The following is a 26,488-nucleotide window of genomic DNA, read 5'->3' on the forward strand; positions in this document are numbered from 1 at the left end:
ACGAAATTATGATTAATCACGAAATTATTGATAAACAACAGGTTGAATTCGTAACAGTTCGTGTGATGACGATCAAGTGATTAATCTTAAACACAAAAGTATATAGCAAAAAAAAAAATTCTTAACTTTTTTTCAGGTTTTTTAGTGAAAATAAAATATTCCTATATATCCCTTACCCCGATCCTTAATTTCAGGGTAAAAGTGGCATACAAAAATATATATAGTCAATTTAGATTACATTAAGAAAATTTCTTCTGGATATTAAATGATTGTGTGAAGTTAAGGATTTGATAAACTACTGCCTCTAGATATTGAAAATTTAGTAAAAAAAGTCTTAAATATTTTAGGAGCATTTATTTTATCAGAATTTTCTTCAGTAAATTACAAATTCTAAATAGCACACACAGGTTCAATAATGTAAATTGACGAGCTCAATGAGTGAATAAATTTATTTATTAAAAAAATATTGAAACAATGTACATAACTGATGAAAGCAAGATTTTACAAATATCATTCACAATTTCACATATTTTTCTACACCATGTAATCAATTATTACACTGCTTTAGAGTACCAGTAAACTTTGGGAATTACAAAAAAAATATGCTTAAATAACAGAAATATAGTTTTTCTTGAAACTGCGTGACCCAACAGCAATTAATCTGGAAATATATATATATATATATTCAAAAGCAATACTTTAAGAGAGCCAAGATAAAAACTCTACTGAAAATTGAAAATTACAATTATGGCAAAAAAATAGTCTAGGCGTACATGATAAATACCCATATTTCGTTATCTTTGACCCTAGTAATAGGTCAATACAGGGGCGCAACAAAATACTTTGTCCCCCGGGCAAGCCAGAATTTTGGAACCCCCTTGCATGTAGAAACAGTTAAAGGGTGAATTCTGCACCCCTTCTGGTCCAGCGCCTGGGGCACCGGACCCACATGCCCCCCCCCCCAGTTGCAGCCATGGGCCAATAATAAGCTAATCTTAAAATTCTAATAAATGTATAAAAACATCACCACATTAGGATAGATAATCACTAGAGCCCGGATTATATGCAAATGCATATGCTTTTGCATATTTTGACCTTTTTTAGCATTAATGCATATAAATGCATAAAATCAAAGAATTTTCAGTATAAGTGCATATTTTGAAGGTTTATTTAACTCACTCAATTTTTTTTTATAATTTTTCAAATAAATATTGTTCATATAAATAATATATTGTTCAAATAAATATTTTTATAATATCGATTTTTTTCCCGCAGGTGAAATTTAGTGAATTAATACATATTTATAAAGTATTTTACGAATATTAGCCGTTTTATTGTCGTGTTAAATTTTTTTAGAAATTTAGAAATAGTGTCGAAATTTTTTGTTACTGGTATTTTCGTTATTGAGCAACTACAACGAACTAAAAGTAGAAAAGATGCATTTTAAAAACACATCTGCTTTTTTTTTGCATGGTAATTTTTTTAATGCATATTTTCTCATTTTTTGTACATACTTCGGAATTTTTGACTTTTTCAAGATTTCTAGTGCATATTCTGGAGTATTTAATGCATATTTTGGGATTTTCAGTGTATATTTTGGCATTTTAAGTGCACATTTTAACATTTTAAGTGCTTATTTTTGTATTTTAAGTGCACATTTTGTATTTTAAATGCACATTTTGTATTTTTAGAGCATATTTTGCCACTTTTTTAGTGCATATAATCCGGGCTCTAATAATCACCAATAAAATACACACATTGATTCCTTTTAATAAATATATTTGTCTGTAGCTAGTATCCTCCGAACCAAGCTTTCTCTCCTCATCTAAAAAGTAAACAAATAAGCAATGACGATTTTCTGGCTTTCAGTATTTTCTGGCTTTATAATGACAATTGAGAAAATAAGGTTATTTGAGAATATCACATACATAATCATCACTCAGAACTTTTGGAAGGCCTATATTCTTCTTCCATTGAGGAGTAAGAAGTTTCGGTGGATTAGAAACCTGGAACAAGGTCGGCACAGCAGTTTGCTTTAACTTCTTGCAGCCATCTTGCCTTTTCAACTCATAATGTACCTAATTTAAAAAGGGACAATAACGAAAAATTACCACACAGCCTTTTTTTATACCTTAATTCAAAGTAATGTCAGGTAAGTGCATATTGCATCACACATAAGAATGATAAAACAGCATAACATACATATTTTTAAGTGATTAATATGGTACAAATATTAACGTCCAAAACAGTCAAAATTCCTTTTAAGGGATACACATCTGTTTTTCAAAGATGAAAAATTCTGCCCCAATTTCTCAGAATAGGAATTAAAATCTTCATTAACCATCATAATTAATCTCTAAATACTGGACACTCATGGAATTCTTAATACCTATCCTTAAAGTATTTTCTTCAATTACAGTAATGGGGATGTCTGAATCTGCTCTAAAATAACGCATCTGAATTTCCAGTAAACATAGTAAATAGCCTATTGATATCCTAACAGGATCTAAGAAGAAACCTAATCTAAAAGGATGCAAGCACCTTTACTTTATCACTAACAAACGTTGCATAGATTTGGACCTCCCGCAGTCTTCCGTACTCTGCCACGAAGCTGGGCTAGAAGAGATCTCATCAAAAGGATAAGTCCAGTGGCAAATTTCTGGTGCTCATTCACTAAAAAAACATGTAGATTTGAACCTTCCGCTTACGAAATTGCCTAGATGTGTATTGAGTGAGCTGTGTAATATAGAGCTTTTCTATGAATTTGTGAAAAAGAGCTTGAGATGGACGATCTGACTGAAATCTGTAATCCCTATAAAACACTCCCTACTAATCCCTGCCATTCACAATACTTGCTCATGAGTCTTTTTCTTCATTTAGTTAAAGGAAAAAACAGTTACTTGTAGCAGGACATGACAAATCCCACCAGGGCGCCATGGCGATGAAATGCCATTACAGATTTTATAAAGTAAATCATGTGATAAGTAAATTTGAGTCTTTTAATTTCAAGGCAGCATGTGTCTCTTAAAGTAGGAAAAAGATATAGAAAGTTGAAAAAAAAAACCATTATTCATTACCATTTTATTTGAGATTAAGATCACCCTTGGCTCCTAAGAAGTTTGACTGGCATTAATTTTTTTCCCTCTTGATTTGTCAAACCCTGACTTACATTTTGTTTGTTTGTTTACATTTTATATTTCGTATATCATTGAATCTATTGTGTACTTTTGTTTTACACATTACCAGTTTATTATTACTTCCATAATTTTTTACATGCATGGTTATTTGTTTCTTGTTCAACGAAATTATCTTTTAATTAATCAAATTAGCAGTACATCTAAATGGTATGAACAGAGTTTTTGGAACATAACCAAGGTTGTGTGATAAAGGAAAAATATCAATGGAGATGTATTCCACATACTAGAAAGATAGGATGCAACAGTTCATATCTTTATCTTTAGTATATATAAGTATTATCGGTGTGCTTACAATCTGGTCAATGAACTTAAAACCATTTTCATGAAATGGGAAAAATTCCACAGATGAATAAATAATTATAATAATACCACTTAAAACAATGGAGGCAGCACAAAATTTATATTGACGTGCAGTGTTTTGTGTGATTTGTTGTGAATTTGTGATAACTAGAGCCCGGATTATATGCACTAAAAAAGTGGCAAAATATGCTTTAAAAATATGCAAATATGCACTGAAAAATGCAAAAATATGCACTTAAAATACAAAATGTGCACTTAAAATACAAAAATAAGCAGATGTGTTTTTAAAATGCATCTTTTCTACTTTTAGTTCGTTGTAGTTGCTCAATAACGAAAATACCAGTAACAAAAAATTTCGACACTATTTCTAAATTTCTAAAAAAATTTAACACGACAATAAAACGGCTAATATTCGTAAAATACTTTATAAATATGTATTAATTCACTAAATTTCACCTGCGGGAAAAAAATCGATATTATAAAAATATTTATTTGAACAATATATTATTTATATGAACAATATTTATTTGAAAAATTATAAAAAAAATTGAGTGAGTTAAATAAACCTTCAAAATATGCACTTATACTGAAAATTCTTTGATTTTATGCATTTATATGCATTAATGCTAAAAAAGGTCAAAATATGCACATATGCATTTGCATATAATCCGGGCTCTAGTGATAACGGACATCAGAAATAAGTGTATAGGTAGTGAATGAAAAAAAAAACTGATTTTCAAAAATGTTTTTCTTGCTATCATTATAACGTGTTTCGCAATTGCATATCTATGCAATGAGATATGGTGGTGACAGTTGACGAAACTTCTTCTACTGAAAATTATGCACACATTGTTGAGCTTAATGCTCATTTAAAAAAGTAATTGTTACGCATCTTTTATATCACACTTACCAGAAAATGTGTTCATGCCAATGTAAAAAAATATTAACATTTATAATGCGTTTTGACGGTTATAATGTCAATTTCTATTTTTTTTTATCTTTCTCATAGTAATTGCTAATTTGCCTCAAATATTACTCTCAGAACATATTAAATAGATAACAGACTGCAAAATAAATTCAATTGAATTTTTACCTCATCAGTTTTTTAATCTATGGCTTTTTTTAATTTGCTGAGCATCCAGTGTTTGAAGCGGCAGGCTTTTCAAAGCATTAAAGGGATAAATAAAAGTAAGATAGCAATATAAAAAAACAGTACGTTATTGAACATTGAAGTTATTTTCATGTGTCTGTATGGTGTTGGGTCTGAGAAAAAAAGTTCAACATTTCTGCTTCACAATACTTAAATGCGTTTTTCTCAAAGTGATTACTGGCGAATGATTTGACATTGTTATGCAATTTTTCACACTTACTAAGCTATTATAGGGATATAGATAGAATTTTTGAGATTCATTGAAAATTTTAAAAATGTTTAAATTTAAGAAAAATTATAAAAATGTTTAAATTTAAGAAAAATTATAAAAATGTTTAAATTTAAGAAAAATTATAAAAATGTTTAAATTTAAGAAAAATTATAAAAATGTCTAAAATTTAAGAAAAATTATAAAAATGTCTAAAATTTAAGAAAAATTATAAAAATGTCTAAAATTTAAGAAAAATTATAAAAATGTCTAAAATTAAAAAAAAAATAGACATTTTAAATTCCGAATTTGAAAAAATTACTTTCCATCATACTTTCTTGAAACTCCAAAGAAATTGGAATGTATTATTCTTGAGAAAGAAGAAAAAACCAGTTTTTGCATGGGCAAAATTTAATCCATGAGGTATTTGTTTCAAAACTCATGCATGTAGTGCGAGTGAAAAAATTTAAAAACCTTTTTCCAAGCAAGATAATGATTTAAGCTGAACATGCAATTAATTTTAAAATAGTAAGATTAAATTAATTCTTTGTAATTAATTTGCAAAGTAGTCACTGCATGTGCCTTGCAGGAAAGAGAGAGTGCTCACCAGTCCAGTAACACAAACTAATGATACCAATCACAATTTTGTAGTCTGTTAAAAGAATTATGGGGGACAGAAAATGAAATCAATAGAAATACGACGTCTATCACATTAATTTTTAATCCCATTAAATTTGATTTTCAGTGAAGATACAATTTTAGCTAATTACTCACAATCTGCAAGCGATAAGTCGCCAAACCAGCAGATCTCACTACAGCAAGCAAGGATGATTGAAGAACCGATTTCCAACTGATTTGAAATCACCTTGTTCTCTTAGTTGAAAATGCCAAAATTAAAACATTTCTATTTTCCACAGAAATATCACATGAAATTTTGCCTCAAAACATAACAAAACAAGTTAAAATTCACTATAACAGTAATTCGTCGTAGTAGCGATAAATCGCCAAACTGAGAGCCGAGAAAGTGAGCATTCCACGATAAATTCATAAATAATTTGAATTTAAATTAGTTCTCTTGGTCAAAATTATGTACCTATGCATCTTTTCTCTTAAATCAAACGGAACAAAAAACCGGGAAAATGATTGAAAATCACCATAACTTTTATATCTAAACACAACACGTGAGCAATGGCGCCAAATATCGTCTGCTACCTCCAAACGATTTATTTTTTCATATAGTTCTCATTTAAAATCATTATCACTAATACGATTTTGAAAAAATAAAATTCACACAGAATAATTAAATTTAACTCACTTCACACAGGCGAGCTCCGTTTCCTGGTATGAAATCGTCTCTCCTGGAGTTCACAATCCACTTCTCGCGTCGTTCGTTTTCCGCCGGAAATCTAAACATTCTAAAACCTTTTTTGTCGGAATTGGAACACTGGAGCCGAACAACAAGGCATTTCTGAAGTTATTTCACGAATAAAAATCGATAAAAACAACTAAAAACACAATAAATTTAACTAATATATAGGAGCGTTGAAAGGACCCTACAATGCGATGATAGTAAGCAGTGCTACAAAAAGGACCAGAATGCCGCATGCGCCAGCCTGTGGATACAGCCTCCTCTATAAGGAGTTCTAGGTTTTAACGGCTCGTCATCCGGACCACAAAACCAGAGAAACAGTGGTTTTGATCCATTTTTTGCGCACGCGCACTACAGATATGATTGCAGCATGAATTTTACAGAGTTGCCAGTGTGTTATATGGCTTCCCTGTGCACCATGTTGTAACCAGAAAAAATCTGATAAAATTTATTATATTTTATAATGAAATTTAATTTTAATTTTCAAATTTTTTTCAGTGCATTTAATGTACTATCATGTAAAACGTATCATTAAGGCATATTATCAGATTATTTGAAATCAAAAATTTAATGACAGTGAATAAACGCAAATAATAATAATTGCGGTATTTAGCGTAAGTACAATCAAAATATAGCTAAATAAGTGCAAATAATAATAAATATGTATAAAGATTGCAACGATTGAAGATTGAAAAAAAACCACGTGAGAACGAAATAGGACGAGCCGTTAATGCCAAAAGGCACAGTGACACGATTGGCTGTTGGGGAACTGACTTATCAGTTTGTCATATTTGGCAAGAAATCATCATCATTGAAACAAGTCGCCAAGATGACTTGGTGTTGCTATCTTTTAAGACAGAACTCTGTCGGGAAACCTCATGACCATGTACTCTGTATTTTACGGAACAAAATTACATAGAACTCTGAGAAAATTTTAAATTCCCGTTATCACGTCATTTCTAGTAAAAGTCATGTAGTGGATTTTTGTCTCTGAGAGATATTGGGTGCATTCAATACCACTCTGCTGTTGTTACATTACGCATGGTCAATCCATGGCCAGCGGGCCAATTTGGCACTCAGAGTGATCTGATGTGACCCGCGACCTCAAACTTAATTTTGTAAAAATTTACAGATCACTTGAGTAACCCGCCGTACAGTTCCTCGCACACTTAAACGGTCGGTGGCACAGCACTTAAGTGACTCGTGGGACATTTACAGAGAACTTGAATGACTCTTGGCACAGTTTAATATCACTCAAGGGACCAGCGACATATACACAGTTCACTTGAGCAACCTACGACATAGTTCTAGAACACTTTTGAGTGGACCCGACATATTTCCAGATCATTTAATTATCCGCGGCACATTTTATATCACTTAAGTGATACAATTCCACAACACTCAAGTGGCCCGCGACACATTTATGAACCACTCAAGTAACCCACGACGTATTTACAGATCAAATGTGCGGCACAGTTCCAGAGTAATTAAGGGACGTGTGGCATAGTTTCAGAGCACTTGAACGGCCTGCGATACAGTTTCACATCACTCAAGTTACCCGTGGAATAGCTCTAGATCACTCATGTGGCCTCCGAGGTATATTTCGACATGATTTAAGTGGCCTCCGAGGCATATTTCGACATGATTTAAGTGGCTCACGACACATTTTCAAATAAAGTGGCGAGGGGGGGGGGGTCCATGGAAAAATTCCAGTTGGTCCGTGTAAGCTTGGAAGTGAAAACATTTTCGTCATTATTCTTATCAGTGGTGTTTTAACAATAAAAGAGCCACTAGATTGAGAGAGCCACTAGAACAGACGATTGTACCATGTTATTACATATATATTGGCCTTTTCTTACATTTCGAGGGGGGATGGAACCAACCTCACCACGGCATTGATGGACAATTGAAGAGGCTTTTATTGATTCGCAAATTTTTTTCTCGAAAATATGCAATTTTCACATCTGCACAATTTGCAGTCCGTCTCATAAATTTTTAACTACGTATTTTTTTCCATTCGTTCTAAAATTTCAACAATTGGGTTATTGGAATTAACGCTCACATTAGCTTTTAATCACGTATCTCCTCTTTTATCAATTCTGAATTTTTTATTTATTTTGTATGTTCATATTTTTAATTCGAAGGGTTTTTTTTTTTATCATTACTGTGTATGCTTACTAATGTGCAACATTGAAAAAAATGTGCAAAACCGCTGACATATATAAGAACAACAGCTCTGGGATTCAAGCCCCACAAGCAGAAGCCTACGCAAGGAGGTGCTCAGAAGACCCATGCCTTCCCCCCAAAAGTTATAAAAAAAATTTAATATTTTGGTCAAAAACAATTTGAAAAAATATCGAAAGAAAATACCCTTTATATTATGCTTTGTGGTTTTACACTTAAAGTATAGGAAATATTACGCAAATAAATTGTGAGCTGTTCAAAATCTCTCTGCTTTCACCTAACTTCTCCCCTATCAGGTTTCACCTAATTTTTGTGCTTTAATCACTATAATTATTAGAGGAATGATGGCTTGGAGATGAGAAAACAATCCTCATTTTTTTTTATATTTCTATGTACTAATTATTATTTGGGAGAGTTCGTGGCCTTCATTTCATGGGTACTGTGTGTTCACCGAACACCCTGCTATAAGCACACAATGTAAGAAATATCCTTATCCATTGGCATTTCGTCAAGAACAGAACTACTACCTTGGTCCATCAGATAACTTGGATAGACCCCCTTAGACATTTTGAAAACCCAGAAAGCACAAAATTTGGTAAATTTTTTCTTGCTGTAGATATTTTTAATCTAGTGAGTTTAGCCCTGACTGTAGGTGTGTTATTGTTGAAGTCAGGTCTGAAAGGGTAATAGCATTCTTTTTTTAATAGGCTACCATTCCTGCCAGAAAGCGATACATGAATTCCTTTGTATTTCTAAAATTCAATGTCATTTTAAATGTCTTTCCACTTCTTGAATATCATCAAAATTCAAGAACCAAGATTTGGTGAATATAAACAAATTAAAACAGTAATGAAAAATAGGCATCAGATATATGTGTAGAAGAATTTTAAAGCTCTAACACTCTTATAGAAGCACCCCCCCCCCCCACTCTAAATCCTAGCAAGTCTTGAGAGTTTAGTAGAAATTTCACATCATTTTTGTAAATAAATCACAAAACAAATTGAAACTGAAGTATTTATTAATGAAAAAAAAAATATATCTGCTAACGTTCATTTACAATGTATGCGCCTGCAGCCCCTATGCACGTACAAAGGACTTTTGATCATTTTCGCTTTCTCAGCATAAAAGTGTCAAACACCTGTTGATGATGTCTTTTTTGGTGATTGTTTCCTCTCCAGAACTGAAACTAACGAATCTCTGATATCATCTATTTTTTTTTTTTTTGGAGAGAGACTCCCGCTTTCATTTTATCTGGAAAGAGAATGAAAACAATTGTAACAATTAATAACACAAATACAAACTCTACGGCCACAACAAGCAAATTGCCCAAGTGAGCTGATGCTGGGAATAGGGTTTTAACTCAAGCAAGGGTGAGCAAACAGACAGTGTTTCAAAAGAGATGGGCTATTTCTAAAAAGATGGCAGAACAGGTGAAACAATCTCATTTTTCCCTTTAGCAATGCATGGAACAAAAAAAAAAAGCTAAATGGCCAAAATTCTACTTACACAATACAGTAGACGCGGTTTATTGGAATCATGTATAATGTTATCATTTGGTATTGGTTTAACCATATCTTTTTTCCCTCCCCAACAAACATTTCTGTACTCTGGATGAAGATTTTTGCTTGCACATGAAACTGATAGGCTATCTGATTATTATTAGCAGTTATAATCCCTGTACGTGTGCAGCTGCTTTTGCAATTAACTTCCACCAATGGAGGCAAACAAATGTATGATCAAAAAGAAACTTCAGTTCCCTGTTAATTGTCCAGATTCAGTTTTTGTTTGAAAAACTTTCTCAAGGGAGCTATGGAACACACGGTACATGAATTAAACACCTGATGACTGAATTAAAAAAATTTTTTAGCTTAAAGGAAAAGAAAAAATCCCAAGCATGATTTTTCCTCGAAACAGTCCTAAATAATGTTTTTCAACTTTTCAGAGACATAATGACTTCTCATGTTGCAAGACACACTGCAATGAAATCAGAAAATTTTGAGTCACCCTTAGAAAAACTAAATTTAAATCCTCCTGCTTAAAATTAAAACTCCCTTTTAGCAATCACATGAATTTCAGACGGAAATACCAATTTTACAGTTGCCACGTCGACTAGGATTTATCAAGCCTTGAGATATGGGGGAAAGCGAATTGAATCAGCTTGATTTAAATTCCGTTTTTCCTTTTCATAACTTATATTGAAGTGAAAGTAACCTAGTATATATGGTATACATGTTATTGAAATGTGAAGTTCTTGATTAAAATAAGCATAGAAGATCTTTGGGATAAAATATAGACTTAAACTTAATCCCTAGATATAGAAAAGCTTTCTCTCTGCACTTTTTCTAGATTTTGTACATGGAAAAAAATTGTAAAGAAATATAGGGAGTTAAACTTAGCACTTAAAGAGTTCCCCTGATTAAAAAACAAACTATTTTTTGTATAAAGCCTTGAATTCTGCGTACTAATTGCTGATTCAAAATAATAGATATGTTGTTCCAACATAAATACCGTTGGACTTTACATTTTAATACAAAAAGTGGAAAAGGTCTAGTGTTTGTCTATTTTTTTTACCAAAACTCATTAAATATGTGAAACAATGAAAATGTGTAAATTACTAAGCAACATCATGCAAGTTGGAAACACATCATAATAAATGCATCCATCTATAGCGGAAGAAACAATCTTGTTAAGAGAATGATTTTATTTGGTTGATGCCGAATGGAAGTTCAGAAGTGAAGTGTAATGATTAACGTATGGAATTCCGCACATGTAATAAATCTAAAACAAATATATAGTTGATCCCACTTATAACGTTTCTCCCATTTAGAATGTTTTTCCACTTGATACAACTTATTTTCATGGTCCTAACAATAAGTAATTCTCATTGCGATTTCCTGTTTAAAGTGTTTTCCTATTTATTACGTTTTTTTATGATGGTTTTTGAATATCGTTATAAGCAGGATTCACTTTAGTTAACAGTTGAATGCACGCATTTATGTATTTACTAATAATCAATGTATGAATTCCCTTCTGATTGATTTTACATTTTTTTAAAAATATCTTAGCATTTTTAATATCTTCTGATCAAATTTAAAGCAAATCAGATTCTCTCTCTCCTCTCCAGACACTTATCTTCTCATTCCCTATTCATACTTTGGTTATCCTGCTAAAACAATTTTATTTTCCTTTCCTGATGGTCCACAACTCTGATCTGTCACCATTTAACTGCCACATATTTTAACACCTGAATGTGGGTGCTATGTCAGATTTGTGTTGAAGAAACTTAAGTGTGCTTATGTGTGCGTGCCCAGCATTTGGAGTGTTTTGTGTTCAGTAGGTGGTGTTATCTATCTAGCGCCGCAACTAGATACTTTCTCAAACGGGGCAAGTACACATTTTGGCACACCCATATAATATAGAACAAGCAGTTATAAAGTGTGAATTTGGTGCGCCGCTCTAGTCCAGAACCCAGGACACTAGGCCCGCCTGCCCCTTCCAGTTGTGGCCCTGTATCTATTCTCCAATCTGGTAATGCGTGCGTTTGAAGTTCAATGTATGCATATTTGTGTTGTAGGTCTGTGTGATCGCCATGGCAACCAGAAGCTTTTTCAAAGGAATAGCCAACTCCAAAATTTGAAATCTTTAGAAAAATCACATTTTTAGTCGATTACCATTGCACAATCGCAAGTTCCAAACACAGATTTTCACGAAAAGCAAAATTTGAGGGGAAGTTATAAGGGGTCTCTTTCTCCCCCCGCCCCTCCCAGAGATCAAAAATTAAAAATATTTTTGTAGAGAATTAAAATATTGGAATAAAATAATTTATTTTATACTATCTGTGAAGAATTAGATCCTTGTGCCCCCTCCGATTCTGCTTACACACCCATGATTTTTGCGATGCGAAATGGTGACTACCGTATAGCAGCTAGATGACAAAACTTGATATTCAAGGTCGAGTTTTTACAGATTTGATTTCTTCCCACGGTATCGGGAAGGTTTTGAAAGGGTGTTCCAATCCTTTATGATAAAAAAAAACCAAAAACCGAGCATTCGCAATATTGTAGGAACAAGACGAATTTACGCCGTATAAACACGGTCTTTGAATGCCGGCCGATCACCGCAAAAGTACCGTAATTTCGCGTATATAGCAGGAAGGGAAAAAATTTGCAGGGTAATAAAAATCCGAAATTTGAAACTTCTGTACACGGCCCCTCATTCAGAGAAGCAACCAAAAATATCCCTCATCTTCAACAACCCACAGGTATATCAATACAGTAGTGTACAAAGTAGTAAAACCAGTTTTTCAAGGTTGAGGGATCACGATATACAATAAAAAAAAGTTGGGAGTTTTTTCCTCTCTACTTTTTTCTTCTAAGAACTAAGAATGAACGCATCCCGGAGGACGTGTGAACAAAATTGTTACGCTTCCCTTTCCGAAATTCCAAGTATTTGACACGTTATAACGCGTCAACGGCATCTCCGCCGTCAGGGACACTGCTGCCAAATGTGGGGGGGGGGGGCACGTGTAGCTTAAGCAAGGCTACAAGGGGTGCGGTGCACCTGAGCAGCAGATTGTAAGGGACGGCAGCCTAGGCTTTAGTTAGACATCAAAAAATTTTAAAACCTCGAATATTAAAAATTCACATGACCAGAGGCAAATTTACAGTTTAGCTGACTGTGGGCTACAAAAATTTTGCCACCTTCCACTCATCTTTGTCAAATTTTCTTGATCATTTATTTCTCAAATTTGCAGGGCTATAGCCCAGTCAGTATCAGCCAGTATTTCTCAACCTGTAAACATACCCGTTTCTTACTTTTTTCATCCCTCTTTTCCTTTTCACCTGGTCCCTAGATTTCTCTATTTCACTTTTTGCCTGATCACTCACATGCTTGAAAACTCTATGGAGTTTACTTTGGTCCTGTACATGCTTGCAAACTCAAGGCCACTATTTTTGGTCACTCGCTGACTCAGTCCCTCTCTCCCTGGGCAGAGGCGGATGTACATTTTTGTCAATTTCGGAGTCCTCCTCCCGTTATACTAATTTTCCTGTGACTATTTATTTCTTGAATTTGCTGTCCTGGGCCTGCTAAGCCCCTCTGTCAATACGGCTCTGGGGCCATTCAAGTATTACGTAAGCAGATTTTCAGCCATTTTTGACCCCCCCCCCTTGTCAGCAAAACACTGACCCCCTGCCCCCGTCAGCAGCTTAGAATATTTCATATCTTCAAAAAGGGGCGGTTGATGACATAAGCAACCTTCAACCCCCCCCCCCCCCCTGTCATCAAAAGTAAGCAAATCCGAAACCCCTCTCTCCTCAATGCTGACGTAATACTTGCATGACCCCTCTGCAAATGATATATCATGCTTTTAAGACACACCTTTCTGATATATTTGTTGAGAAAACTTTAAGATAGAGCTTAGGGACAGCATTGACATTCTTGACCAGAACAAGAATGTACTCTATCGCCCTTTGTGATAGAGTACATTCTTATTTGATGTCATCGAGTAATTTTCCTGAATGTCAAATGAATTCAAATTCTGATTCTTAGTAGTCCGATCTCTGTACAACAAAAACGGCTTAAAAATAATTTTTTAAATAAAAGTTACCTCATTATATTTTCTATTTATAAAGTGTCAGCAACGATGACTCATCAACAAGAGCTAAAATGTGAATTGAGTTATCTGGCAAAATTCTATACCTCAGAGCCATATGATAATATGTGGTTCCGAGGAACAGAATTAAGAACAGTATAATGATTTGACTCTTGCCTCCTGCAGCAAGAGTCTTCTTTAGGTGTGGCACATGAGGCTTTCCACCCGGATGGCATTTAAGCTTGAGCCGGCCCTAGTGGAGGCCTTGCTTCTATTATTTCTAAAATAACATAGATTTTTAGATTGTTTGTCTCGGTAATTTTCATGTCTAGCATTTCTGAAGAAAAAAAAAGGATTGAATATAGAAAAATTTAGGTGTGTTAATTAGCATGTTAATGGCTCATTGCTGCCAACATAAAATATTAAACAGAGGTATAAGCTCAACAACTACAAAAGATGCATTAAAGGGGGAAAAAACGACAAATCAAGTCACTTGCAATTTCTTACCTCTGTGCTTTGATAGGAGAATTATTGGTGTGTCCCAAGTAACTTTCCTAGTGCTGCACTTGAAACATTCTGGAATTTTCAAGTAATATTATTTCAGCAGGAATTCATCTTTCTGCTACCCTGACTTTTGCAACATCTTTGGCCAGTGCATCTGCTGATCTATGACACAAAGGGCTCCTTACACATTCTTTCTTTTATGTCATTCTGATGATTTTGATAGAAATATTTTGACTGCCTTACCAAAGATTAAAATCTAAAAAAACAAACAAAAATCATGCATTTCAAAAACACAGAGCAGCCAGAACTGGGGTGGGGAGGGCAAAGGGGAAAACAAATTCAAAGGGGCAGCAAATTTTTGGTGAAAACAAAAACAGGTGTAAAATCATCAATCAAATTCTAAAGTGGCGGGAGCAGAAAAATCACATTTGGTCCTCTCCCCCACAAAAATCGCAGTTAACCTTCACAGTGAAAATCCCGAGATATCTCATCAAACTTGATCTGCTTTATTACGGTCATCCCAAAATATCCCAATTTCTTAACAGCTTTGCAGTTGCAATGCAGACCAGAAAAATTTAAAAAACTACTTAAAGGGTTAAGGCCTGACATAACTTCACTCTTCAGTTATTTTAAAGTTGTAGTCACTGACAGTTTGATTGTGAGGTGAACAAAAAATATTTTTGTCTCCTGGAGAGTAACAAAAAATATGCCAATTGCAATAACAGCTTTATAATATTCGAATACTGCATTCCCAGCACACCAGGAAACAGTAACTGAGATCAGCATGCAGAGAATTTTCATATTTTCCACCATGCTCTGCAAATTTTAGTGACCAATTCCTGATATAACATCTGTTTTCAACAGAATTAGAAAAATTACCTGTATAATTCAAAAGTGACCTTTCTTCAGTATCAGAAAGCATCAAACAATGTATAGAATTTAATATCTGCATTTCGTATTAAAGGTTGGTAATTGCAGTAGATTAATATGTAAATGTTCAATTTTCATTATCACTATCAAATTCTTCAATGTTTCCTATAGTGGGAAAACCATTACTTTATTCCAATTAGCTCATTTGTTCAATATAAATTGATATCAGTCTTTTGAATGTATCACGTTATCCTCATTGAACCTTGGTTTAAAACACATGCCGGGAATGGAGACTCCAACATTCAAAAAACCGGAGTCTTCCCCGATTTGCCTGGAATGACAGTTAAAATACAGGGAATACTGTTATTTTAATAGCAGTAACAGAGTCGTCTTAACGCACGGGACTACCCCAGTGTGTGTGTGGGATCATAGCGATCCTTCTTGGTGCCCCAGGGTTGACATTTTCTTGGGAGGCCCCTAGGCCTTAAAAGGGAAAATAAATGTACATTATTTGTGAGGCCAACATTTGGCTCGAGGCCCCTGGTCTCACCAAACCCACTGCCCCTCTAGGACTGGGGTCCTGGAGAGTGGCATGAATGTGACATTTGGTTTAAATTTGACAGAAAGCATGGTTATTGCTGGGCAACAATTTCTAGCCAGATGGAGGAAAAATTGTTTGCATGAAGGGCTGTCAAGAGTGTTCGATGAATTAATTTTTGGTCAGCTTGGGGAGGGGCAAGGCCAGGGCTCAACTAGATACTTTGTCAACCGGGGCAAGCAGGCATTTTAGCACGCCAATGTAGAAATAGTTAGAGGGTGAATTTGGAACCCCCCCTCCTGGTCCCAGCTCCCGGGCCACTCGACCCGCTCCCCCGTCCCTGGGCACGTCCCCCTACACTGTGTACGCCTCTGGTGCCCGTGATACACTAAGAACGCCCCTGGATAACAAATTTATTGAGTCGTGTAATGATTTCCCGGATTTGACGAATTTTTTTTATGAAGTTTCTGTGCATATATCGGCATCGATGTTACCACCGATAAAACGATTTTCCTCGAAATAAGGAATGGAAACGGCAGTTTTACACAATTTGTTCAATCGGGATTTTCAACTCTTATTAATGAATAATTTTAACAAACGAATCAACTCACCTTGGATCGATGAAAATACATGCTGCTCACGTTGAATTTCTTGTCCATTGCTTTCAGTCAGATGATTGCGAAGAATATTTTGTGCCGCATACATTCTGAACGCACTAACAGTAGCCGATGTTGGCCGTTTATTTTGGTCATCGAACGACATAATTACGAAACAAACAAATCCTCGATAAAAAAAAAAGCGCAAAAAGGGAGGAAATGGCGGAAAGATCAGCGTATGGACAAAATGAAATTTTGACGCCAACCATGCACTGCTAGTTTTTTCACCAAATTGCTTTCAGCCGGCAACCTATTCATTTTTGTTGCATCATCAACAGCCAATCGTCGATCAACAGGGTCGATAGAGACAGTAATAATCCCATGTGATGCTCGTGGTAATAAAAGTAATTAATCAAGTAGAGCGCATGCGCAAAAAATGCGAGCAAGTAGCGGTATCTCCATCGTGCATGCGTGGAGCTGATGATGAAAAGTAGTGTTTCTGTGACTATGTGCTATAATCCGGACCTGCATGAACAGTTCGAAGGTGCGGGCGCAGTCTGCATCATCTAGCCTTTCAGATGATGCAGAATGCGCCCGTATATACCAATTGTTAAGATTTCTTCCGGACCAGTGACTGCAACCACACAGCCCTAAGGGGCACTTTTAGCAGAATTTCACATCTGAAATGGTAGTAAATTGCCCAATGACAGTAGACCGGTGTTGTGCTGAATTTAAAAGATGATACCACTGTATTTTATTTTTTTACATATGTTAGTTATAGCACAAAACCAATTTAAGCAACAATACAATATAGCTTTAGAAACGATCAATGAGATTGAAGTAACTAAACGTTTATGGCAAGCCTTTTTCATGAATCAATAAAAAAATGTTGCTCCATCTGTTGATTTTTCCCGAAATTTTTAAATAAACCTTTGAAAAGTAGTTTCCTTAAATATTTCTTAGAAGAAATAAACTAAAATTTATTTCTTTTAAACATTTAAAACTGCATCTATGAAATTCAGTATGATTCTAGAACTTCCTATATTTTAGCTATTGTGTAAAAGGAGGGCGTAGTTTTCATTTGAATTAGGTCAGAGAATTTTAATTAAAATGGTAAAACTGATGAATTTTATTTGTTTAATTTCAACCTAATAAGATAGAAAGTAATAACTGGAAAAAGAGATGAAATAATATGAAAATTATAAGGTCATATTTTCAAGTTTTTTAGGTCATAAATGCTTGCATATTTTCAAGATTTTGAGGTCATACAAATCCTAACCCTACAGATGATGTATGGTTCTCTAACTCATTTTATAACAAACTTGTCACCCGCAGAATTGTTTTTGACCAGACCAGTGTTCCCTTCATGGAGGGAAATGGAAGGACAGCAGAAGGTGTTATTGTTGAATATAGGATCCTATGGGTTGATTTGAATTGGGGTCAAATGAGAAAAAAAAATTTTGAAGGGGAGCAATGGGAAAAAGTTTTGGAAACTATGGTCTAACGCCAGTTGTGGTTGAGACCAGTGGTTCTCAACATTTTTTAGCCCATGGCCCTCTACCCTCCTGCAGATAATTCTTTTTCAGATCTTTTATACTTATTAAATCAAATTTAGTGAAAAAATTTGTAATGAACAAAAATTTTATAAATAAAATTGATTTATCTTGTAATCCTGAGCCAGGCACGGATACAGAAAAGAGTGGGGGGGGGGGAGAAGAAAGGGATCCTCCCACCTAAGAGCCGAATTATACGAGAAAAATAAGTCTTGCGTAAAATACAAGATGATCCAACAAACCTACACAACAAATTATCTTTAACACTATGGAACTGCACCTATCCTGGGCTGGAGTTCAGTGAGCTTTTTTCTTTTGACGTAGGGGTTCTATGCATATCCGTCTCACCATCTTATAAGCAATGAGATATCCTACTTAGCTGGAAGTGACGATAACAGAGCTTACATATATACACTTGAAAATCACAGTACCAGCTCTTATCACGTAAGCTCCCTATGGATACAACGACCCCAAGTCATGCCTACAGAGAAAGAGCATAGGAGTTTAGATGCCCCGGTTCCATGGACAGCTATCCCGTCACCATCGTTATCTCAAGGCCTGGCTAGAACTCCTTAATACACAGGCTGGCGCATGCGGCATTCTGGTCCTTTTTGTAGCACTGCTTACTATCATCGCATTGTAGGGTCCTTTCAACGCTCCTATATATTAGTTAAATTTATTGTGTGTTTAGTTGTTTTTATCGATTTTTTTCGTGAAATAACTTCAGAAATGCCTTGTTGTTCGGCTCCTAAGTGTTCCAATTCCGACAAAAAAGGTTTTAGAATGCTTAGATTTCCGGCGGAAAAAGAACGACGCGAGAAGTGGATCGTGAACTCCAGGAGAGACGATTTCATACCAGGAAACGGAGCTCGCCTGTGTGAAGTGAGTTAAATTTAATTATTCTGTGTGAATTTTATTTTTTCAAAATCGTATTTGTGATAATGATTTTAAATGAGAACTATATGAAAAAATAAATCGTTTGGAGGTAGCAGACGATATTTGGCGCCATTGCTCACGTGTTGTGTTTAGATATAAAAGTTATGGTGATTTTCAATCATTTTCCCGGTTTTTTGTTCCGTTTGATTTAAGAGAAAAGATGCATAGGTACATAATTTTGACCAATAGAACTAATTTAAATTCAAATTATTTATGAATTTATCGTGGAATGCTCTTTTTCTCGGCTCTTAGTTTGGCGATTTATCGCTACTACGCCGAATTACTGTTATAGTGAATTTTAACTTATTTTGTTATGTTTTGAGGCAAAATTTCATGTGATATTTCTGTGGAAAATAGAAATGTTTTAATTTTGGCATTTTCAACTAAGAGAACAAGGTGATTTCAAATATATATATATTTTTTTTTTCCCCAGATTAATTGCTGTTGGGTCACGCAGTTTCAAGAAAAGAACTATATTTCTATTATTTAAGCTTTTTTTTTTTTGTAATTCCCAAAGTTTACTGGTACTCTAAAGCAGCATAATAATTGATTACATAGTGTAGAAAAATATGTGAAATTGTGAATGATATTTGTAAAATCCTGCTTTCATCAGTTATGTACATTATGTTTGAATATTTTTTTAATAAATAAATTTATTCACTCATTGAGCTCGTCAATTTACATTATTGAATCTGTGTGTGCTGTTCAGAATTTGTAATTTACTGAAGAAAATTCTGATAAAATAAATGCTCCTAAAATATTTAAGAATTTTTTTACTAAATTTCCAATATCTAGAGGCAGTAGTTTATCAAATCCTTAACTTCACACAATCATTTAATATCCAGAAGAAATTTTCTTAATGTAATCTAAATTGACTATATATATTTTTGTATGCCACTTTTATCCTGAAATTAAGGATCGGGGTAAGGGATATATAGGAATATTTTATTTTCACTAAAAACCTGAAAAAAAGTGAAATTTTTTTTTTGCTATATACTTTTGTGTTTAAGATTAATTACTTGATCGTCATCACACGAACTGTTACGAATTCAACCTGTTGTTTACCAATAATTTCGTGAAACGTGGTTTATTTCCCATAGTAAATCCGTTCCTTGAAATTCCTCGTTTCTCCCACAAATTGAATTTTCCATACGCATTTGCCAAGCATTTTTAGAGCGCGGGGAAATCTGTTTGTTAGGTTGCTATGCCAGATTTACCGACGCGACTTTTTTTCCCCCTCTTTTTGGCGGTTATTTCCGAAGCGACGATTTCGTGCAGCAACCCTTCGGCGAGGACCAGAATGCCTGATGGTTCCGCTCGTATATGAAGTAAGACGCCTTCTTACTTAAGGCGAACTCGTTGGTGAACTCGTTAAAAACCTGCAAGACAAGTTTAACATTTTGTCTTTCAAGATTTGTAGGATTCAGTACTTTATGAGTTAGCCCATACCCAAATTTGACAATATTTACATGTTCCAATTCATGCAGTTTTCTCAATGTTGAAAATGATGCTGTGTCAAATTTGATGCAAGTTGGGGTACCAACGTTACTTATTGCACTGCATACATTTTCAAAGTTGGGAAAAAACATGCATTTCTCAGCATTGTGCTGATATAACCAATTATTTCTAATACACTTGAGTATGTGAACTGCATCTATGATGAAAAAAAGAGGTCTTTGGGAATCTACCGGATGTGAATACTTTATGTTTAATTCAGGTGGACTAGCAAAAAAAGACATGGCTTTCCTATTAATAGAATTGTTGTCACTTACCACTGCCAAAAGAGAAAATCCAATTTTTTCTAACAGCAAAATAATTTTTTTCACTACTGAGTGCAGCAGATCAGAAGATAAATTTTTTGCAGGGAAGATATGGACAACATCTTCATAATTAGACAATAAGCTTTTTATCATAAAAGCATGAGCACTTGTGGCAGCTTCATTGCTACCGATTGCTGTTCCCACAACACTACCTCCCTTATAATCAATGTACGGTTTAAGATGGATTTCATCCATCATAAGAACTACCGTTTTTTCATGGTCTCTTATAAATTTGCTTTTTTCCTCTATATACTTCAAAAATCCAGAATCTAGGTGTTCCAAATGAGGACTAGTCTTTAAACTACAGGAGATTCTCTCCAATAAAGTGGGATGAAAAATAATCAAACTTCCAGAATTTCTCAAAAACCTGTATGCATGAGGTGATATTGTGTAAAGCAGAGCTGAAAATATCATCAACTGAGGTGAATACCTGAACTGTTTCTTTTTAAGTCCTAACAAATGTATCTGTTCCTTTTGAAGTCCTAACAAATGTATCTGTTCTTTGAGAAACTGAAAAGATTCTGAGAAATTACTATCCTGCTGATTCAGCAAGAACTCCAAATTGTTCAAGACAATATCATTGCTATTGCCATGCTTTCTTTTCTTGTAAAGATTGAACAGAATCAAGTACATTTGATAATTGATAAAAGCTGCCAGTGTTTTTAGGGATGCTGTTGCCACTCAAAGTATTTAATTGGGCTGAATACAGGAAAACCTTTAACTCTAAGCTATCATTAATTATAACTGAAGCATCTATTAATGGTGCAATGTCACTTACAATAAGGGCAAAAATTGTGAGGCCTTGTTTATTTATAACATTCCAATAATCAGATACTTTAAAGTTTTGAAAGCACTCCAAAAACTGTGAATACGTTGAAAACTTTGTTATCCACCTCTTCTTTACTCTTCATACTCAACTGTATAGCCTTCTGTAACTGCTGGTTCTCCATCCTCCCTTTTCTCATCTGGATGCTCTCTGTCAGGCTCATTTGATGACAAATAATTTGGGCATCCTGGAAAAATAGAGGGCACCGCTCCTTTCTTTGGACGAGGATTAGAAAGTCTCACAGTAATTTTTTGGCAAGTTTTCACATCGTACGCTGATGTCTCCCTCTCAATATCACTCTCTTTGAAATGTACCTCACATACCTAATTTTAAAAAAATGCTCATTGTAAATATGTGATATGTTCATTGTGCTTATATAAAAATTTTCTAGCGAATTGAACCAAAAACTAATTTGCATTTAAGTATTTTCAAAACATTTTTGTGCTGTCACTAAATTAACATATCGGTGAAGAACGAAACAGCTCAATCATTGGAACAGAACACTCATAACTAAAATTACTCACATTTCAGGTATCACATTCATTATTCATCCATTTGTCATAGTAATAATTATAGTTGGAAGTAATGAATTATATTTATTCATAAATGTCACTAAATAGAGAAGTACCTATTACTTACTGAAATTAAATTTACACAACTGGAATGTTAAATAATTTAATAACAACTAGTTAAAAAAAAATTTCTGGACGTGAAAATTTACTTACTACCAAAATTTATTTTCAAAGCACCCCACACAAGGGAAAAAATTCAAATCTCAGAGCCAAAGAAATACTGGTACATAATCTTGATGCTTCATCATAGCATTGGTAAAGCATATAGAACTAAACAATGATATAAATAAACGTACCCTGGAAGACTTTGTTGCTGTAAAATCTTCCGTTGGAATAGATCTTATCCATTTATTTCGAAGTTCTTCGTCCTCTGGGAACTTGAACACAGACACCCGAACATCACTAGTGTTGTAGTTCCCCTTGCATCGAGGTACACAACAACGGGAAGGCACCAGACAGCAAATATTATACACATTGAAAAAAAGAGCACATTGATATAAAAAAAGTGTGCTGATTAAAATTAAATATCCGTCAAACTTCTCTTCACTCGAAATTTTAAACTTTGAGCGTCAATAAAATGTAAAAGAAAAAACCATGAAAGCTAGGACTACCGAAAACTACAACAAAGAAAGCAAGACGCTTGAAAAACAGGGGTGGGTTGGGGTGAGGGATGTCTGTGTTGCCTTCAACTGGTCTGTCTTCCCATCGTGACGTCACAGCACATTTTCCACATGCTGCTCAGGCCTTGAGATATCAAGATGGTGGTGGCTATCCTGGAATCCAAACATTGTCATATTTTTCTCCCAACATATTTGACTTTTTTTTTTTTCAAACCGAGCACATCTCAGGTCTATTGCCATAGGCAATTTACTACCTAGTGAGTTGTGCCAGAAGTGTGAGTGCGTATCTAGTGTTGTGTATGATTTTTCAGTGCTGCCATCTATATCTCAGAAGTGAAGTGAGTGATGTGTAGTGACTGAATATTTGTACCGTTTGTAGGACTGTTGCTCTCTGTGGCGAGACTTTTCAATGGGGAGATCGGCTCGCATTTGCTCCTCGAAGTTGGGAACCACAGAAAACGAACTTCAGCCGACCACCACTGTGGTGACGGTGGGGCTCGAACCCGGGTCCCCGCGATGCGAGTCTGTCACTATTACCACTCGACCACCACAGCAGCCAACATATTTGACTTGAAAGATTTATTTTTTTTCACATCTCTCTGTGGCCCCTTCCAACACTTGTCGTGGTTCGCCCTTCCATCTCATTTTCCCCTGCGGCCCCCCTTAAAATATCACAAACCCAAAGGTCATATATATATGGCCCCAGTTCAATGGCTCAGAACATCATTGTGTGTGTGCGTCTTGTGTATTAATTTGTCTTGTGAGAAATATCTTACACACACATTGATCAGTTATGTCCTGATCATGCTTGTAATTCAGTGATTGCTGATAGTCATGGCCAGACTTGTGCGGGTGTGAAAGGTGCAGTCGCATTGGGCCGCAAAATTTCAGAGGCCGCACTTTTTCCAAACAAAAGAATTTCCTTTCTCAGATTTTTTGGAAATTGTTGATTAAAATTTAATTTTTTTCCCATTAAACTATTTACTACCAATGCATGTAAATGAATTGGTATCACCACGCCCCCCCCCCCCAGCCGTTCATGTCTATCTCTGCCTATGCCTAAACCTCAAATATAATTTAATAGCATGCAAACATTGTTTTATAAGAAAATCAACTATCTGGGCTGCAAGCAATGTAGCCTATATCCTAAATTTTCAGACCTTTGTGCTCTTAAATGTTTTATGCATGAACTCTCTACTGAACCAGACATGCACCTCGTTCATATTCCTCTGTGGAACTGCTAACAAATTGCTACATGTTGGAATGTGTGTGTACGTGTAGTGAAACCTGACGTGAAGTTGCGAGTCCGCCACTATGACCATGCTACCACCATAGCGGCTGCATCAACCCTCTGTGAAACATTAAACAAATATCTCTAATGCTGGTACTGTACCAAATGTGTAATTAGATTCAGGGGGGAAATCAGAAAGAGACGTCTTTTTTTTCCTTTCAGAAGTTCAGTAGTAAAAATTGTGAAAATTTAGAATTCATACATTGTACATCCGTCTTTCGGAATAGCTGAGAGAATGATTCAGATGGTGGTGTTTAAAAGTGCTTAAGCTTCCCTACGGAAACATGACAGTTAAGAGGTTCCCAGGAAGACATGCAATTAACACTCTGGAGGACAGTCGAAGTTGCCTCGCTCCGGGGCAGTCATCATCTGTCCACGTTACAGACCAGATGGTAACTCCAACAAGAGGCGAGGTTTTCAAGGGGAAAACATTACTAGATTTCTTTTATGGTGCCCCTTACCGTTCGATGCCCTAAGCAGGTTTTCCCCCCCTTGGTTAATATAGCCGTTATTTCTTTAATAGCAGAAAGAAAGGCCAGATTTTTTTCCAGGGGTAAAAAAAGTGACCATCAGCATACTCTTTTCCTCTTTAAAATAAGCTAATGCCATACCTAATAACACTAAAAATGATATTACTGTATAAGGGCTTTAAAATGAAAGAATCATTTCACAATCAATAATAGTTTAATGGGAAAAAAAAATTAAAAATTTCCAAAACATCTGAGAAAGGAAATTGTTTGGTTTGGAAAAAGTGTGGCCTCTGAAATTTTGCGGCCCGATGCGACTGCACCTTTCACCATGGGCGTAGATATGGGGGGGGGCATTGCCCACCCAGCGTCAAAGGTAGAGTCGACTGATCTAATGTATATATATGCATATATGAAATGACCGCTGTGGTGGTCGAGTGGTTATAGTGCCGGACTCGTGATGCGAGGATCCGGGTTCGAACCCCACAGTGGTGGTCGGCTGAAGTTGGTTTTCTGTGGTTCCCAACTTCAAGGCGCAAATGCGAGCCGATCTCCCCGTTAAAAAGTCTCGCCACAGAGAGCAACAGTCTTACAACGGTAAATCATTCAACCATAACACTTCACTCATAGTTAGTAAAACTGGGGGCAGATGACAGCACTACACATAACAAGCATTACACAGAAACAAACTTTACGTCAGGTTGCACTACACGTACACGCACATTCCCGCATGTACCGATTCGTTGGGGAGTTCCGCGGGGGAGGGGGGTGCATGTGTGGTGTAGCAGTAGTAGGTAGGGGCTCGGGGATCCATGATGTTCTTAAGTCAGCCACCTCGTTGGGCGGTTTGCCTGTTGTGGCGTTGTATTTGTATTTGTATCACCATCGCGCCCCCCCCCCCAGACTTCCAAGTCAATCTCCAACCTATGCCTTTCACACCCGCCTAAGTCTGGCCCTGACTATCAGCATAGTCACCACAAGGGGTAGGCTGACAAGGCTCCAGCCCTGGGGCCCGGTGTGATTTTAATCATTTTTTTGTTTTTTCACACTATAAGTTTATCATAAAGGGACCCCATGAAAGTCTGGTCGGGGGGGGGGGGGACGTAAAAGATCCCAGCACAGGGCCCTGCTTCAGGATGTGGGGGCCATGACTATCAGCAATCACTGAATTACAAGCATGATCAGGACTTAACTGATCAATGTGTAAGATATTTCTCACTGCCGACATTAACAATCCATGCCTTGATTCCCTTGGATTTTATTAAAGTATATTGACGATTTTTACCTTTACAAAACAAAAACCTTTTATCAGGGTAAGCATATTTTTTTTTTGCATCACGGTCATAGTACATTTTCTGTGAATCTTGCTGTTTATTCTGGCTTGAACAATAGAATACACAAGACGCACACACACAATGATGTTCTGACCCATTGAACTGGGGCTATATATATATATATATATGACCTTTGGGTTTGTGATATTTTAAGGGGGGGGGGGGCACAGGGGAAAATGAGATGGAAGGGCGAACCACGACAAGTGGTGGAAGGGGCCACAGAGAGATGTGAAGAAAAATAAATCTTTCAAGTCAAATATGTTGGGGAAAAAATATGACAATGTTTGGATTCCAGGATAGCTGTCCATGGAACAGGGGCATCTTAACTCCTATGCCCTTTCCCTGTAGGCATGACTTGGGGTCGTTGTATCCATAAGGAGCTTACATGATAAGAGGTGGTACTGTGATTTTCAAGTGTATATATAAATGTAAGCTCTATTATGGTCACTTCCAGCTAAGTAGGGGGGGCTCCCAGGATATCTCATTGCTTATAAGATGGTGAGACGGATATGCATAGAACCCCCTACGTCATTGATACTCTGGGGGGGGGGGGAAAGGGG

General features: G+C 35.6%; 1 protein-coding gene and 1 long non-coding RNA gene across 3 annotated transcripts; both read right to left on the minus strand.

The window, feature by feature from the left end:
* Window positions 1–441: 441 nt before the first annotated feature.
* Window positions 442–6,496, minus strand: LOC149069418 (THAP domain-containing protein 2-like). 2 transcript variants are annotated; one of them, XM_089249952.1, is made up of 3 exons: window positions 6,171–6,496; window positions 1,929–2,078; window positions 442–661 (listed from the first exon to the last, which is right to left on the minus strand). In XM_089249952.1, the coding sequence occupies exons 1-3, from the start codon at window positions 6,267–6,269 to the stop codon at window positions 590–592; spliced, it is 321 nt and encodes a 106-aa protein (XP_089106078.1). In that variant the 5' UTR covers window positions 6,270–6,496; the 3' UTR covers window positions 442–589. The 2 variants fall into 2 exon arrangements, with proteins under 2 accessions (XP_089106078.1, XP_089106079.1); XM_089249953.1 differs by lacking the exon at window positions 442–661 and adding an exon at window positions 668–1,825.
* A 2,914-nt stretch (window positions 6,497–9,410) lies between these two features.
* Window positions 9,411–16,927, minus strand: LOC149069419 (uncharacterized). The gene is made up of 3 exons (XR_016195064.1): window positions 16,525–16,927; window positions 14,509–14,761; window positions 9,411–9,659 (listed from the first exon to the last, which is right to left on the minus strand). It is a non-coding gene; the product is annotated as an uncharacterized LOC149069419 (long non-coding RNA).
* Between the last annotated feature and the right edge of the window lie 9,561 nt (window positions 16,928–26,488).

This window comes from Pholcus phalangioides, unplaced genomic scaffold (genome assembly GCF_987345545.1).
Source record: "Pholcus phalangioides strain wild (caught in Gottingen) unplaced genomic scaffold, Ppha-v1.0 ptg000022l_1, whole genome shotgun sequence".
Classification (NCBI taxonomy): domain Eukaryota; kingdom Metazoa; phylum Arthropoda; class Arachnida; order Araneae; family Pholcidae; genus Pholcus; species Pholcus phalangioides.

Coding starts and splice junctions, on each gene's coding strand:
- LOC149069418 (XM_089249952.1), bottom strand. CDS start 6,269: ATGTTTAGATTTCCGGCGGAAAACGAACGACGCGAGAAGTGGATTGTG. Junction 2,079..6,170: donor ACGGAGCTCGCCTGTGTGAA/GTGAGTTAAATT, acceptor TTTTTAAATTAG/GTACATTATGAGTTGAAAAG. Junction 662..1,928: donor AAGTTCTGAGTGATGATTAT/GTATGTGATATT, acceptor ATATATTTCCAG/ATTAATTGCTGTTGGGTCAC.